The sequence below is a fragment of the Ammospiza caudacuta genome, chromosome 4 (genome assembly GCF_027887145.1).
Source record: "Ammospiza caudacuta isolate bAmmCau1 chromosome 4, bAmmCau1.pri, whole genome shotgun sequence".
NCBI lineage: Eukaryota > Metazoa > Chordata > Aves > Passeriformes > Passerellidae > Ammospiza > Ammospiza caudacuta.
This window is the reverse complement of record NC_080596.1, coordinates 35,840,485-35,855,233: the sequence shown is the minus strand read 5'-3', so window position 1 is coordinate 35,855,233 and position 14,749 is coordinate 35,840,485. Positions and strand designations below refer to the sequence as shown.

Genomic DNA, 14,749 nt, shown 5'->3' with positions numbered 1-14,749 from the left:
ACAATTGAGTTTTGGTGCTGAGCAACTAGCCCAGCACCCACACAGAAACTTCAGCTGTTGGGTAATCTTGGGAAATAGGACAAACACCCAGACTTGCCCCAACTGCACACACAAATCATACAAGGCAGTTTTTTTTCCACTGCACAACAGTTTCCTATCCATTCACACACAAACACAATGGCTCATTCCATACCTGGGGTCATTAATAACTTTTACTAGGGCTTCATAGAGCTCACTCTCAGTCATGGTCTTCCAGTTGAGCAGAATTCCCATCCCTTTGGCCTGCACACGGGTCATGGTGTCGTAGTGGTCTCCGAAGAGGGGGATGCCCACCACCGGCACCCCGTGGTACATGGTCTCAAAAATGCTGTTCAAGCCTCCGTGACTGAGGAAAGCTTTGATGTTAGAGTGACCTGGAACCACAAGAGGCATGAAGGTTACAAAATGCACTTTATCTCCTGTTGTTGAAGCACCTGGGTACAACAAATTGATCACCATGTTTCTGTAACTGCAACTCAGGCAGATTAAAATTACTGCAGCTTGTTCTGAAGTTCTACCTAAACTCACTCTGCTGAAATTCCTCATGCATTAAATCATTTCCTTACACACTGAGAGAGAGAACAGCCAAAGTAAAGAAAGAAAATTCTTATGTGTATGAGTAGTGTAAAATGATTAATGGAGTAATTCATATGCATTGCCCACTCCTGAGGAGCTGCAGGTGGTGAGTCCAGCAGGTCCAGCAGTACATTTGAGCAAGGGGGAGCACACTTTGGTATGGAATATCATTTTTTTAAATGGCAGGACAACTGAAGTCACACACTGCCTAAAGTCTCACATGCCTTACTTGAGCTTAGCAAGACCTGACAATCACAGCAACAGCCTCATGTGATGGGAAAAGCAGCCTGGCTGCCTCAGAGCAATGCTGTAACCAAAACAAAACTACCTGCTCTAGGAGTCATCTGCCTACTCACTACCTTCTCCAGCTCACACACACTGATGCTTAATGCACTCATCAGCTCCCATCAGAGCTGTTTTGGGAACACACAGACATCCAGGTGTACCAGAAGCAGTCAAATACTCAGCGGCCTCTCAGATCTGCAAGGGGCTCAGGCACCCTTTGACAGGGAAGAGAAAGAAAAATAAAATATCAAGTTTCATTTTCCCCTGAGAACCTGAAGCACCTCAGTTCAACAGAAAGGTTATCAGCTTGCATCACATACCCAGGTTCTGGAAGAGCTTTCTTGCCTTTATAAAACAGTATTTACAGACTCCTAAAACTTACTCTGATGCTCAGTTTCAGGACTCCTTGAACAGTGCTTGAACTTAGGGAAAACATGCAATTTTCATCAGGGAAAAAGACATTTAACAGAGAGGTGTTGATCTCTCTTCAGATCCTAATTTCATATTCTTGCTCCATGACAGAAATTATCCTGGCTTTATAATAACTGCTAATTCAGTAGAGTATTTTTGGAAGAACAAACTGAACTCAAGAGAGAATAAGCAATAAATAATGGAAACAGATACTCACCAAGGAGGTCATTTTGTGGCAACCATTCGATCAGCTTGGTATTGTTGCCTAAATTCCTCGGTTTGTTTCCTGAAAACCTAAACCAGTAACATGAAATGGAAACAGTTATCAAACCCTCCCAAGTAACTACCAAAGGAAAGGGTTGTTTTGTTCATTACAGAGGACTGGAACTGCAACTTCAGAAAGAACCAGCTACACTTTCCCAATGAAGCAAAACGTACATTGTTGGAACTCTGGTTACTGAACAAAGAATCCACAACACATCTTTTAAGTGGCCTGTACTTCTGTATGTTGAAAAAAGCCTAAATTATTTATGCTAAGTTATATAAAAGCAATTAATTAGGTTAACTAGATAAATAGTTTTTTAATGCCCTAACTAGAAGGGCATAAAAAACTACAAAAATCCCTTGATTTAACACTATGACATTAAGACTGCCAAGTAGTACTCACTATTTTTCTGTCCAACACACAGGTCCATGATCTAAGGAACAAAACCAAACCCCAAATCCCCAAAAATTCCAAGTTACACTTGACTGATCTATAAATACCTAAATTTTAATAGAAGGCTTTAAATGAAATTGTTGGGTTGGCATTAAAAAAAAAAGCTGCCCTTATGAAAAATCCTCCAGATTTATTTACTACAAAACACGGATGCTTCCTAAAGAGGCATATTCCAGGGAAAACATAGTAAAAGGACAGAAGAAAAGCACTAAGATAAATTGGGATTATTAATTAGAAGCCAAGAAGTGTTGTGGGATTAATAAGAAAACAATGGCTCTACTCCTAACAAAAACTCATGTTACCTTCACTACCACAGATTCTGTGCCAGAGCCTGAAAAAATTTCCATTTTTCCTGTTCATTAGTGAGATTAGATCCTTGAACTACAGACAGCAGCAGGGACAGTCCCTAAAATATTGTGGAGAACAGGCCACCAAAACTATTAATACAACTCCAAGAGTGTGGCAGGGTTGTGAGACACCCACATGAAGTCTAAGACACTGCATATTTGAAAAAAAAGAAATAGTTCACATGAACTCCACCAAATCATATCAGAGATGCTTGACACCAAGAAGAGCTGACTAAACAGTTTTTGGATTTTTACAGGGAGTTGTGAGCACCACTCAAGATGTTTTTAGAACTAAGAATGCTTCTTACTGACTCTGACTTCGGAAAATTTCTCTTCCTTCAATTTCTCACAGAGAACAAGCAAGTGGGAAAATCAATAATGAAAGGCTATGTTTACACATAAAAGAGGAAAAGGGCCTAAAAGAGTGAGAGAAAAGGGGTAGAAGAAAGAAAATGGAGGCTTTTCATCATCAGAATTCATTCTTGAGCCCTGGGGTAGTTCCTTCATCAAATACAGAGACAGTATGTCCTTAACGGTATAACCTTAGCTTGTTTTCACTGTCCCTAATCCTTCCAAGGACATAAACAGCCCAGGAGTGTAGCCACGCCTTATTCTGCCACAACAGTAACTGCTTCTCCTAGTTACCAGGATATTGCAGTATTTTCATGTCAAGTGTTTTTCAGGAGTGTCACATTTTCTGTGCCACCCAGGCAGCCTCAACTCCAGTGGGAAACAAGCACTCTCCAAACCCCCCCAAGTTGCTCCAACAGGGCCTTTACCTCCAGATAACCCTCTGGGGCAGCCTTGCCAGGGCGTGTGCCAACTTATTGGCGATGTCTTCCGACAGGTACTTGACTCCAGCGCCGAAGGAGACGAGGACAAAGCCGTTCTCGTGAGCGCCGCTCACCCACGCCTGCAGATCCTGTGGGAAACAAAGTTCACACTGAGCACTGCAGGCAAAGCACAGGAACAATAAGGAAACGTGGCTGTAAATGAGCAGTTGGTGGTGCATTTGATGCTTCAGAAGCTAAGGTCCACAAATCCCAAACATCCTAGAAGTCACCGGGAACAATGGCTTGAGGTTCAGAATCCAGAGCAGAGACCACGAAAAGCAAAACCCTCCCCTGTTTGTTTTAGCTGCACTATTAACCACCAGCAGCTTCAGACAATTTGTCCCTCCTTAAAGGAGCAGTTGACACACATTGACAAGTTACCAGGCTGCATTTTAACTCAGCAAGGCTTAAATAGATCCATAGATCTCATAGTCTCAGCTTGGAAGCCCGGCACGGGAGAAGCGCGAATGAAGCCCGGGACTCAGCTGCATGATTTCCAGCCTTCAGCAATGGGAGAGTGCTTCAAACGCCTCGTTTTGCTTTCATCTATATAAAAAGAATTAACACAACTTGAAAGAAGCCAGAGCTTCTAAAAACACTGTCAGTTCCTACTGCACAAGGAGTAAAGAAAACATACCTTTTACTTTTTAAAGCATAGATTTAAACTCTGGATTTTTCCTAATCATCAGTCGCAAGAAGAATATCTCAGGATATGGTTTAATTCTGGTCTCGTCAAGTTTAAGCATAAGCCTGCTCAACACCAGTGCAGCAATAGGAAATGAGCAAAGAGAAAGTGAAGAGCCCTGCTCACAATGTGCCTCTTGTCCTGGTAATCAATAGGAGGGCAGACAGTAATGGAGTAACGCCGCGCTGTCGTATCCCAGCACAAAATCCAGCACACTGCACCGGGGGCTGTGTACTGCTCTCTGCTGTAAAGCAAAATAATTTCCATTTTCTTTAAATCCACTGCTTGTCCTTCTCCAATGCATTCTTTTCCTTTTTTTTTTTTTATTCATGTGGAGGGAGAGAGAGAAGGCAAAGGAGGGGAAGTGGCTCTGACCTGCCTCAAAGCTGAATCATTTATTAGGGCCTGAACTTCTGACGCCAAAGTTTCCAAGTGGTTTTGTGATTTATTTAAAGCTCGTCCTTGAATCTTACTTCAGGACCTAAGGCACACTGCAAATGTCATTATATTAGTCACTGTAGTGCTTCAGCTAGTTACATCTTCAAGTCTTTCCCACCAGCTGTTTAAACTAAAGAGAAACGAACTTTTTGTGGGCTCTAGGACAAACCATCCTGAAAAGCTCAATATTCACAGGTCCTGGTCTTCACAAGGCACTCACCCAGCCAAAGGTGAATGGGACTAAGGACCTGATGTCAAGAAGCTCCAAGTGCTTCCTGCTTTCCTCACTTCAGCCTTTATTGGTTTGACCTTTGGCAATGCCAGGTCCCTCAGAGCAGAGGGAAAGTCTAAATAAACTGGACATAGACTGCTTACACAGGGCCTGATAGGATGAACCCAGAAATGCCAAGTGCCTGGTGTGGAATGGGTGAGGAAACAGGAAAAATAGCAAGTGTCACTTGTGCTTTTATAGAGGAAAATCCATGGAGCAGTCTACTAAGCCCCAATTTGATCCCTAGAAAGTGATGGAAAAGAATCCTGGACCGTCCTGGCATCAGAAGGTCCTACCTGTGACTACCTCTCCTTGGCCAGACACTTGATTTCCACTGCTGGAGAGGAGCCTGTTCTAGCTGAGAACTGGCTCCTAATGCCACTGCTCCTCTGTGCTTAATGAGAAATTCTGGGAGAATTCACAGAGCCCACATATTCACACAGTAACAACCACATTTCATTATAGAAGCATAGGGGAAGTATAAATATTTCCCTGTAATGGAATTTCTAAAATAGCATTCAAAAAGTCACCATAAATAATACAAATAGCTGCTAAGCATTTATAATTTAATGTAGAAAAATAATAATTTTTAAAAAAGGAATTTCATCACCTACAGACTTTTGCTGTGCAACATGAAAGCAACCTGCCCTGTGTTGTTATGGTGGTTTCATAGCCAAGCCTCTGTAATCCTTCCCTTTGAAGGTAATCCCACTGCTTCAGTGGAACATCACATGGACAAAGGTGAATTCAAAATCTTGACAAGATTGGTCTTGGCAAGACAAGATCCTACCATCAGGCTGAAAGCATGGGATTTGTTTGCCATATAAAATGTGATTACATTAAAAAAAAAAAAAGCTGGAACACTGAAAATAAAATAGTTTTTATCAACAGAACCTTAATATCCAGACCAGAGCTGGATGATGCCTGGCCAAAGCTGAAGCAGAGGAACCTAATGGAGTATCCTTTAGAATGCTAAATTAGAAAGAATGCAATTTATTCCTCAGGGTCAAAACTGCCCAGTGCCAACCTCAGGAAGACCCAGAGAGTTTGATCTCAGCTTGGTGTGTTTTGACATCAGCTGGAAAGTTCTCTCCTACCCCAGATTTTATCTGTGTTTTACACGGTGCTGTTAGCAAGAGGAATTGCTTCCCTGCCCTTTGACCTGCAGCCCCTTCCCAGCCTGCTTCCCCAGAGGGGTGCCAGACATCACCGCTGCAGAACATCAGCTACAGACTTGTCAGGATGAAGGTTTTTCCTGCAAACATCTGTGTCATTCCTGGCATAACACAGCCCTGATTCAAGGGAATCACTACAAATGTAGGGAGCTGGGTAAAACTTAGGCTATGGAAAAGAGGAAACTTACACTGCATCCTCTTAGAGCTCCTCGAGTTTGTGATCTGGATGAGTCCATTATTCCCAGCTCCTTAAACTTACTGTAATGATCTCTGTGGCAGCTCCTTAGCATGGAGTCTCTACACAGAGGATCAAGTGAAACTGAATCCAAGTGAGTGGCATTGCCAGGCCTTTGGCTTTAAGGCACATCTGAGTGTCCTGGTACAATCAGCCAGGCCATGGCACAAAGCCTCAGTATTTGCTTGTATTTTGCCTGTTCTTTGTGCAGTATACAAGGTGTAGCTGTGATACCCACAGCAGATAAAGAGCAGGCTGTGCTCTTGGCACATCTCTGAAAGGGATTGAATACTTCAGCAGCACTGTGACTGTGGCTGTGAATGTCACTTCATTCTTGCATGTACACTCCTAATGATCACCAAAGAGAAGCTGGGAGCAAGGCTCACAGAACCTGAGCACTGGAAAAAGCACACACTAATGCCACAGAAGAGTTTTTTCTGCCTACAATTTCAGCAGCCTTCAGTCACCTTTCCACTCTCCAGGGCCATATTAGCCCTGACATCCCCCACAGCAGCCTCGAAGGACCCACAAAAAAGCCCTCAGAGACAGCCAAGTTCATCCCCCTGAACTCAGCCCTTTCTTCCCCTTAAATCCACTTACACTTTTGACCTCCAGCACATGCTGCCCGGCGATCTAATTACTCTCTGTATGAAAAGGCACTGAATCAGGATGAGTCATTAGAGCCACCCTCATTAAAATCAGCATTCCCTGGTCGGGCAGCACACCCGCCTCCTTCTGCCCACTTTAAAGGATTTCCAGGTTTCCTATAAACTCAGGATGGTTTTCTTTTAACACAAGGAAAGGAAATGACCATTTTGGAGAAAAAAGTCGGGGGAGGGAGTTTGTTACATGATGAGCTGCTTTGAGCCTTCCTCAAACTCTGATTCAAACTTCAACTGAGCACAGAAGTGAGAAGTTAATGCAAACTTAAGATATATGTCATCAGGACATGCACTTCTTTAAATGGCTCTTTCTTTCAGTGACTGGAAGAGAACACCTAACCCTCTCCCTCACACAGAAATAGAAGTCATTTTCAGGTTTTCTTAAAAGTGAGGCAAGGGTTTTTCTTTCTAAGTCCTAGCACAGACAAGAGACAACATTGCCTCGCTGAGGCTACACTGCCAACTTGACAAAGCCAGCAGTGACTTAGAAACAGGGATCAGGCTCTTCCCTCCCAAACCAGCAACCAAACCTGGAGGAATTATAACCCCCAAACCTGGATGAACTTGACACAAAGCTGCCAATAGAAATGCATAATGAGCAATCAGAACAGACTCCCAGAGCTTGAGTACATCATGTCCATTGAAAGTGTAGGCCTGGCAAGCCCAATACAGCACATTCACATTCTGAATTGAACTGTAAACTATATTTTCCAGCTCCATATTGCTTTTCATGCAGTTACAGCTTCATACACATTCATAACAAAGGACCACCTAATACACATATTATAACCAATTCAAATTTTCACTTAAACAGTTTAAAAAATAATAAATAATGCAAATATCACCCAATCCCTATATTAATTACCATTTTCTCCAAAGTTACTTTAAAAATTAATAAAAACTACATACTAAAGTATAAAAAGCTTAAAGGGCCTCTACTCAAAACACTGTGCCCAACCCTGCCAGGTCTCTGCTTGTTTCCATGCAAGTTCTGTGCAAATCCATGTCCTTTGGGAGAACTAGTACAGGACTCTGTACTTGCATAGGGACAAGAAACACTTATTGATCCGTGCTGTACTATAGGAGCGAGGGGGGAGGAATAAAGACATAAAATCCATCTTTTGACCAGTGTGAGACAGGAATGCTATTGTGCCAGCCCCACTGTGTGGGCTTTGTTCTGCCTGGTTGTCTAATTAGCCATTCTCTGCAGGCCCCGGTGCTGAGCACACAGCTGTGAGCAGGGAGCGAGGGCCCAGCTGGCAGTAACCAGTGGTGCCTAATACTGAGCTTTGTTTCAGATAAACAAAGTGCACAAATACAAACATAACCGGGTGTAATATCCGAAGCTCCCCCTGTTCAGCTGCTCCATTCAAATGTGCAATAGCACAAACGCCTGTTCTTCGGATATGGTTGCAAAGCACCCTTTCCCCAAGGCAGAGCACAGGCATCCTATGCAACTTCTACAAAATGCTGCTTAGAGCAGAAAAAGACAGATCTATTTTAAATTAAGAAGCCACATTAAGCCATCTTTAGAAAGGAGATACTCGCTGATAAATTAACAGAAAGGTATAAAGATAATTTTTCTTGAGTGCCTAAACTTTTCTGCTGTCCTCTGAGTAGTGACATAGTTCAATTCTGTATTAATACATTTTTATTTCAGATTTTATTAACTCAACATATCAGAACAGGTGGTCTAAGGTCATACAGGTGCACTTATACAACCTTGACTATCCCAAAACAAACAATCACGCCATCTAACCTGAAAGTTATGAAATCCCATAATTCCACAGCAAACTCAGAGAAACTATCACTCCAGGCAAAGTAAGCGGTTTGTATTTACTTGCCATGAATTTTAAGTCAGTCTACAACCAAAAATAGGAGTTTTTATTTGCTTGGAGCAGCAAAGGACACAGAAGAGGCCAGTGCACACGGAGGGCACGAGGCAGAGGATGGAGTCAGCCTCCCTGACTCCGCACATCCAGCTGCTTCTGCTGGCTCTGCATCGCCCAGCGCCTCGCTTGCACTCAAGGTGATTTTCCACTGCCTGGACTCCTGCCTTGTAAAAACCAGGGGCCACCAGGCAAAAGCCATTGTCTCATTTTATCAGGACTTGCTCCTTTCCGTATCAGCCATCCTAATTAAGTTCTTGGTTCAATTATGGGCAGACACGCAGCTCCCAATGAGGACGGGACCCTCCCGTGCCCCCATGTCCCTCTGCATTAATGACAATTAATCCTTCTCCTCCCTGGGCTTGATTGATGAACTCTGCCATATACAAAAAGTGCATGCAGTTCATATCCACACAATTTCTTCATATTTTGTAATTCATACCGGCACAGAGTGAGCTAGCTCCACAAGAATACCTTGTGCCCATCAAAGAAGCATACCCAGACTGTGGCATTACACTAAATCCCTGCTTTCTTGCCAGCTAAGACTAAATCTGGTTTTTGCTACCTGTTGGGAAACAAACTCTTAAAATCTGAGCTGTTTCCTATCAGAACCCCAACCATTGCTAAGTACAGTCACCACATACTAATCTGACATTGCTGTTAGCATTTCCAATATTAGACACAGATTGAGTCTTGCTGAAATACAGACATTTTCATGCCATATATTTTAACTAATTATTTGCTGGTTTAATATACACACTGTGCATCTGCCTTCTCCAAAACATATGAGGTATAAAATTAGATTTAAAAAAGAAAAGGCTTTAAAATCCTACAAAGCTTTCCAGTGCCTAGAATGTTGTATTTTCTGATCCCAGACCTTAACTGCCTTTTCCCATTTAGCATCCAAGAGGGACAGCAAGTTTAAGTCCATTTAACTTTAAAGAGGAATGTAATTCACACTCCAAACCAGAGTGAGGAAATGCAGTCCCTCAAGCCTTTGCTGCTTCACCTGAGCCCCCTGTGGAGTTGGGGGCATATCCAGTGCAGCTCTGGGAACAGGCTCTACCCAGAGCTAGAGGTCAAGCAGGAAAGTGCCGTGCAAGGACTTCCCTGGTGCAAAAATCCATTACTCACCAGAGCTCTGGCAAGCACCCTGGGAAAGCAACCTTGCCTTTCAAATGAATGGGAGGAGTGGAAAACAAGGAGCTTGCCCTTCAGGAGAAGTTATTAAAATCACTGCAGAGGGATCCTCACACCCAGGGTTCCAATTGAAAACCCTGCTGGCATTACCCCACAGGCAGCATTCTGTTAAAAACACCCCCAAAACCACCTTCCTAAGCAGGAATGGAAAACTTGATTATCAAACGGAAATGCAAACCAAGGTCTTACCAACCCTCTGAGCTGCTCCATATGGAGGAAAAAACTCTACAGGCGTTAAGAAAAAACAGTACCAAGTATGGAGACTGTTTTTACTTATTCTGCCTACATAAAGTCAAATTCAACTGGTGAAAATACAGATAAGAAAGAAATTGACAAGAAGCTAAATTATAAATACAGACCTCTGTGCTACAGCTACTGACATACACCCCCACCCATAGATCCACATGATAATCTCATTTAACTGAGAAATTTGTCTGTCATTGTTCTAGTGTGACACCTGTGCTCTGTGCATGGTAGGACATAAGAACTCTAAACTGGAGCCTTAAATCCTTTAATCTAATAATTCCAATTTCTTCTTCATTTTCCTCTTTGGATAAAACAGCTTTTTGTTCTTCCTGGGGTTTACTTCCTCCCTTCTCTTTTTTTTTAACAGCTTTATAAGTACATGTAAAGTGTGTATATATAAATATGCATATACAAACCCATATATATTTATATTATATTTACATTAAAAAGCCATCAGTCCCCACAATTTCTTTGAAAATGTTTGGGTCAGCTGGCTTCTGAGCCTGTGTAAAACCCACATCTTCCAGCCAGACTCACCTTGCTCAGGGTAAGCAGCAGAACATGCTGCCTGCAGAATTCCCCTTGGGAAGGCTCAGGAAGATGTCTCCTCACAAAGCTGGAGAAACCTCATCCCCCAAAGCAAGGTATTAGCCATAAACAAATTATCCACTTCACCTTTAAGCTACTAGGACATCTGAAAAGCTGTCTTGATTAATGATTTTTTTTTTCAAGTCAGTAATATCAATAATTAGGTTTGCTACTTTGTAAATGTCAAGTTTTGAGCACATCCCAACTTGCCAAGTTATAGGAATATGGCACCCAAACTCAAGGATATTACAAATACCCCAGGAAAAAATAAAACCCTTTCAAATAAATTCCTATCTTCTGTTCTATGTTATAAATGGGAGAAATATGAGGAAAACACTGGCTTGTTATTTGTCCTCAATGGAGGTCATGCCTCAAAATTTCCAAGAGACGCTCAGTTAAACCACTGCGCATTCCCAAAATGAATAAATCTTGTTAGTTTCTGAGTTCCAATATGAACATGATAAACTAGAATATTTAAAACCACAAAGCCTATTTACAGCAGTATCTTAATAAAGTGTTGAGTTGCTAGGGGCTTTTTTTTTTTTTTTGTACAAATGAAAAAAAAAAGTCACTTCTCTTGGTTTTAGCTTTCAGCTTTCACCATCTGACCTATCCAACATCTAAGGTCTGCAACTTCTACTTTCCATTCCCAATACAAACAACTGCTTGAACTCAACAAATCACCATCCTGGACTGTAATCCATGAACCAAGTGAACTCACTTTTTGAGGGACAGCACAGGCTCACTGCAGGTTTGGTCAGCTCATGGGATGCCAGCTTTATGCACCTGGAGAACCTGCCTTCCTCACAAATTTAACTGGAGGCACAACCAAGCTCCACAGTCAGCCTTGTGTCCTTTTCCCTGTGTCTTGCACTAAACAGATGCTGAGTCACATTTCTTCCCAAACTGAAAATGCAGCAGTACAGCAGACCAGACATGGCTCACCAACCCAGTTCTGCTGGAGCAGCTGACACTGGACACTACAGTTTTAGGACAGTGGGTACAACTCTTTCTTGTGGAACATCAAATTCTGGGGGGAAGAAGCTTTATCTAAAACAAATTTCAGAGCCAAAAGACATGATCATACAGTTCAGTACAGAATTCACACAGTGCTGCATCATCTCCACCATCCTTAAAAGACTTTTTGCCTCCCCAGCTGACAAACACATGCATTTCCAAACAGCTCTAGAATTGCTTTACATCACCAGGAATTTACTGTCCAAACAGGTCTGTAAGAACCAGTCTCTGGACTTGAAAAATAATACTAAAGTGATGGTGCTATGCCATGCACAACAATCCACTGCTACAGTCTGCAAGGGCTTATAGATGCATTCTTGAATCTGAATGAGGAGAAAAGCCAGGTTTAAGGAATAAAACATCTCTTGATTCTCTCACCCCTTGTTCAAGACACATATCAGTATCAGCTAACACACCGAGTTAAACATACAACTGTCAGCAAGGCTCAGAGAGGGAAAAAACCCCAAAAAAACCAAAATACTTTTTAGTGAAGATATTCCAAAGGCACCAATTTGCTGCACAGACTTTGATCTGTATAATAACGAGCTCAGATAAGAGATGTCCATGGAGGAGTGAGGAAGTTCCTGTAATTATCTGTTGACAGCTGCAGCTGTAAGGACAAGTTATTACTCCAAAATGAGAGCACCCTCCTCTGCAGCATAAATTCAGTTTCCTCATGGACTCAGTACTTCCCAAGGCAGCTGCCTGGAGCACCCCTCAGCTTCCTGATTCAGGGACTTAGCAGGCTGATTAATGCCTGGTATGCACCAACCTGGTCACAAGGTAGAAATGCCAGAGAAGAGGTTTCCCAAAAGAGTGTCCCTTTAAAAAGCCAGCTTCATTCAGGTCCCTCTGGAGAAGTGTAGTGAGGAAGAGGCAGAGGAGCCTGTGATTTTCCTAATGGCCAGTGACAGTTATCTGCAAAATGCTGCCAGGGAAGAGCATACCTTCAAATAGTTTAAGGCACTGATGACCTTAAGGACTTGATAGCCAGTCTGTTTCTAGCTTTTCATCCTTTGAGGCTAGTTCTGTTCACGCTGTCCTCTAAATAATTCAGCAGACAGTTTCATGAGATATGTACACAAATCATGGACTCTGCACCCACCACCGATAAGCAAAATACAATTTCACAGGCACGTGGGATAAGTCACCTCTACCATCTCCTGGTCTTTTACTGAGCAGCACAGCACGCTTCGTGCAAGAAGCACCATCCAAACCCAGTGTAACCAGTGAAAATGTCACACTGGCTCTCACAGAACCCAACCACCATCGCCCATGCAGAGCTTGGCAAAGCCACCACAGGCCCTCCCAGCACGGCGGAGCAGAGTGACAGGGCGCGCTCACTCCACGCCCCCGCAGCAGGGATCGCAGGGGCGATGTGCCGCGCCCGGGCGCTGCAGCCGCCGCCTGCCCGGGTGGGGCCGCCCCTGCCCTGTCCTGCCCAGGGCGCCGCAGGGAGCGGGCAGAGCGGTCACCTCCAAAGGAGCCGCTGCTCTCGCCGCTGGCTCCCCCTCCTTGGCACGCCGAGCACTGCGACTTGCCGAGGGACACTGCGCCAAGCGCAGCCCGACACCGGGGCACTCGCTGCCCGGGAGGGAGAGAAGCGAGCGGCATCGGAGCCTTCCCGAGGCATCCGGGCAAGCGGCAGCCCAAAGGCAGGCTCGCAGGTCGTGTGCCACAGGCGAGGGCTGCAGCGTAATTGCTACGGAGCTCAGCAGCGACTGGAAATCGTGCTTGGCACACGCTAACTGCAGGAGCAGCAGCGACCATGTGCTCCAGGATCGAAATATTAATGCAGATGGGACAGCAAAGCTGGGTCAGGTTATGTATTTTTACATATATAATATTAACACAGACGACCAGCAAAGCTGCATCAGGTTTCTTTCCCCTCACACTGTTACACGACACGAATATTCAGCACCCACTGCTACATGCTACCTTTAAATCTGTGCTTTTCCAACTTTCTATTCAAGAAGTTCAGGGAACAGGTGCAGAATCTGAGAAAAAAAACAGAGCTACCCCATCCCCTGGAATGAAAGAATGGCTGCCATGTAACACCTTAAAAGATCTTGACCTTTATCTCCTCATTGACTGCTTGTTACTACCTGCCTCCTATTTTTAAGATGCTGCTTATGAGCAGAAAGCTAGAACTTTTAACTTACATATAGGCATTCCTTATGATTAAACCAACTACTGGGTTATTTTTGGTGAGGGAGGAAAAAAAGGAAAAAACTGTTGACAACTCAGGGATGCCATTACTGAGGTGCCCAGGTAGTCTGAGCAGGTATTTTGGACTTGAAAGAACACCCCTGATTTTTTCCCAATACTTCCCTAGCCGACAAAGTTAGGCTACTTACATGCAGTTTTGGTGAATTCAAGACATCTGAAAGACTTTTAGTAACAGCTTTAGTGGGCACATTTTAGCTGCTGTGTCCTGCTCACGCTCCCCTTTTCTAGTCATTGTCCCTGGACAAGAAAATGACTTGAGAGAGCTGCTGAAGCATCACCAATTCCAGCCCAGGAACATGAACTCTGCTTCTTGCTCACCTTAATGCACCAAACTAGAAGCTGCAGAAAATAAATTAGCCAAGGCTGCTGCCCTGGAGATGCAGCAGGAGAAGAGAGCAGCCACAGCACGGGCTACCCACACTCAGGAATTGCATCCAATTGCTCAGCAAACACAAACTGATTGCCCAGTCATTTACCTACCATACACACCACGGGGGGATGTGTAACAGCTTAGGCATGGACAAATGACAGGATAAAAAAGCAATGTGCTCACTTTGTCCCTCTCTCACTCTCAATGAAAACTCAAGCTTCACACACTAAGAAAGAATTGCCTGATAAAATTGAGAAAGTAAATAATGTCTCAGCTCACTAATAATTATCGGCAGTTTCTTTCCCCGTCTGTAACAAATATTTCCCACCATTTACTTGAAACAGACACTACAAGTCTGTTTCAAGGTCACTGTCACTCCTGTTACCCTGAACATCAAAAGACACAAAACAGCATTAACCTCATTACCCAAATCAATTACTCCAATACCCTTTTTCTCTTACAGGAAAAGGAAATATCAGTCTGGAAAACAAAGGAAAAACTCAATCCAGCCAGCAAAGTTTTCCTGGAGGGAAAA

At 43.4% G+C, this 14,749-nt stretch overlaps 1 protein-coding gene across 1 annotated transcript in view; it reads right to left on the bottom strand.

Moving 5' to 3' along the window:
- UGT8 (UDP glycosyltransferase 8) overlaps positions 1–14,749 on the bottom strand; it is a 33,707-nt gene that overhangs the window by 1,341 nt on the left and 17,617 nt on the right. The window contains exons 3-5 of the mRNA XM_058803575.1: positions 3,156–3,298; positions 1,529–1,605; positions 194–413 (exon numbers count right to left, since the gene is read on the bottom strand). Coding sequence (XP_058659558.1) covers positions 194–413; positions 1,529–1,605; positions 3,156–3,298 — 440 coding nt within the window. The remainder of the gene's footprint in view (positions 1–193; positions 414–1,528; positions 1,606–3,155; positions 3,299–14,749) is intronic.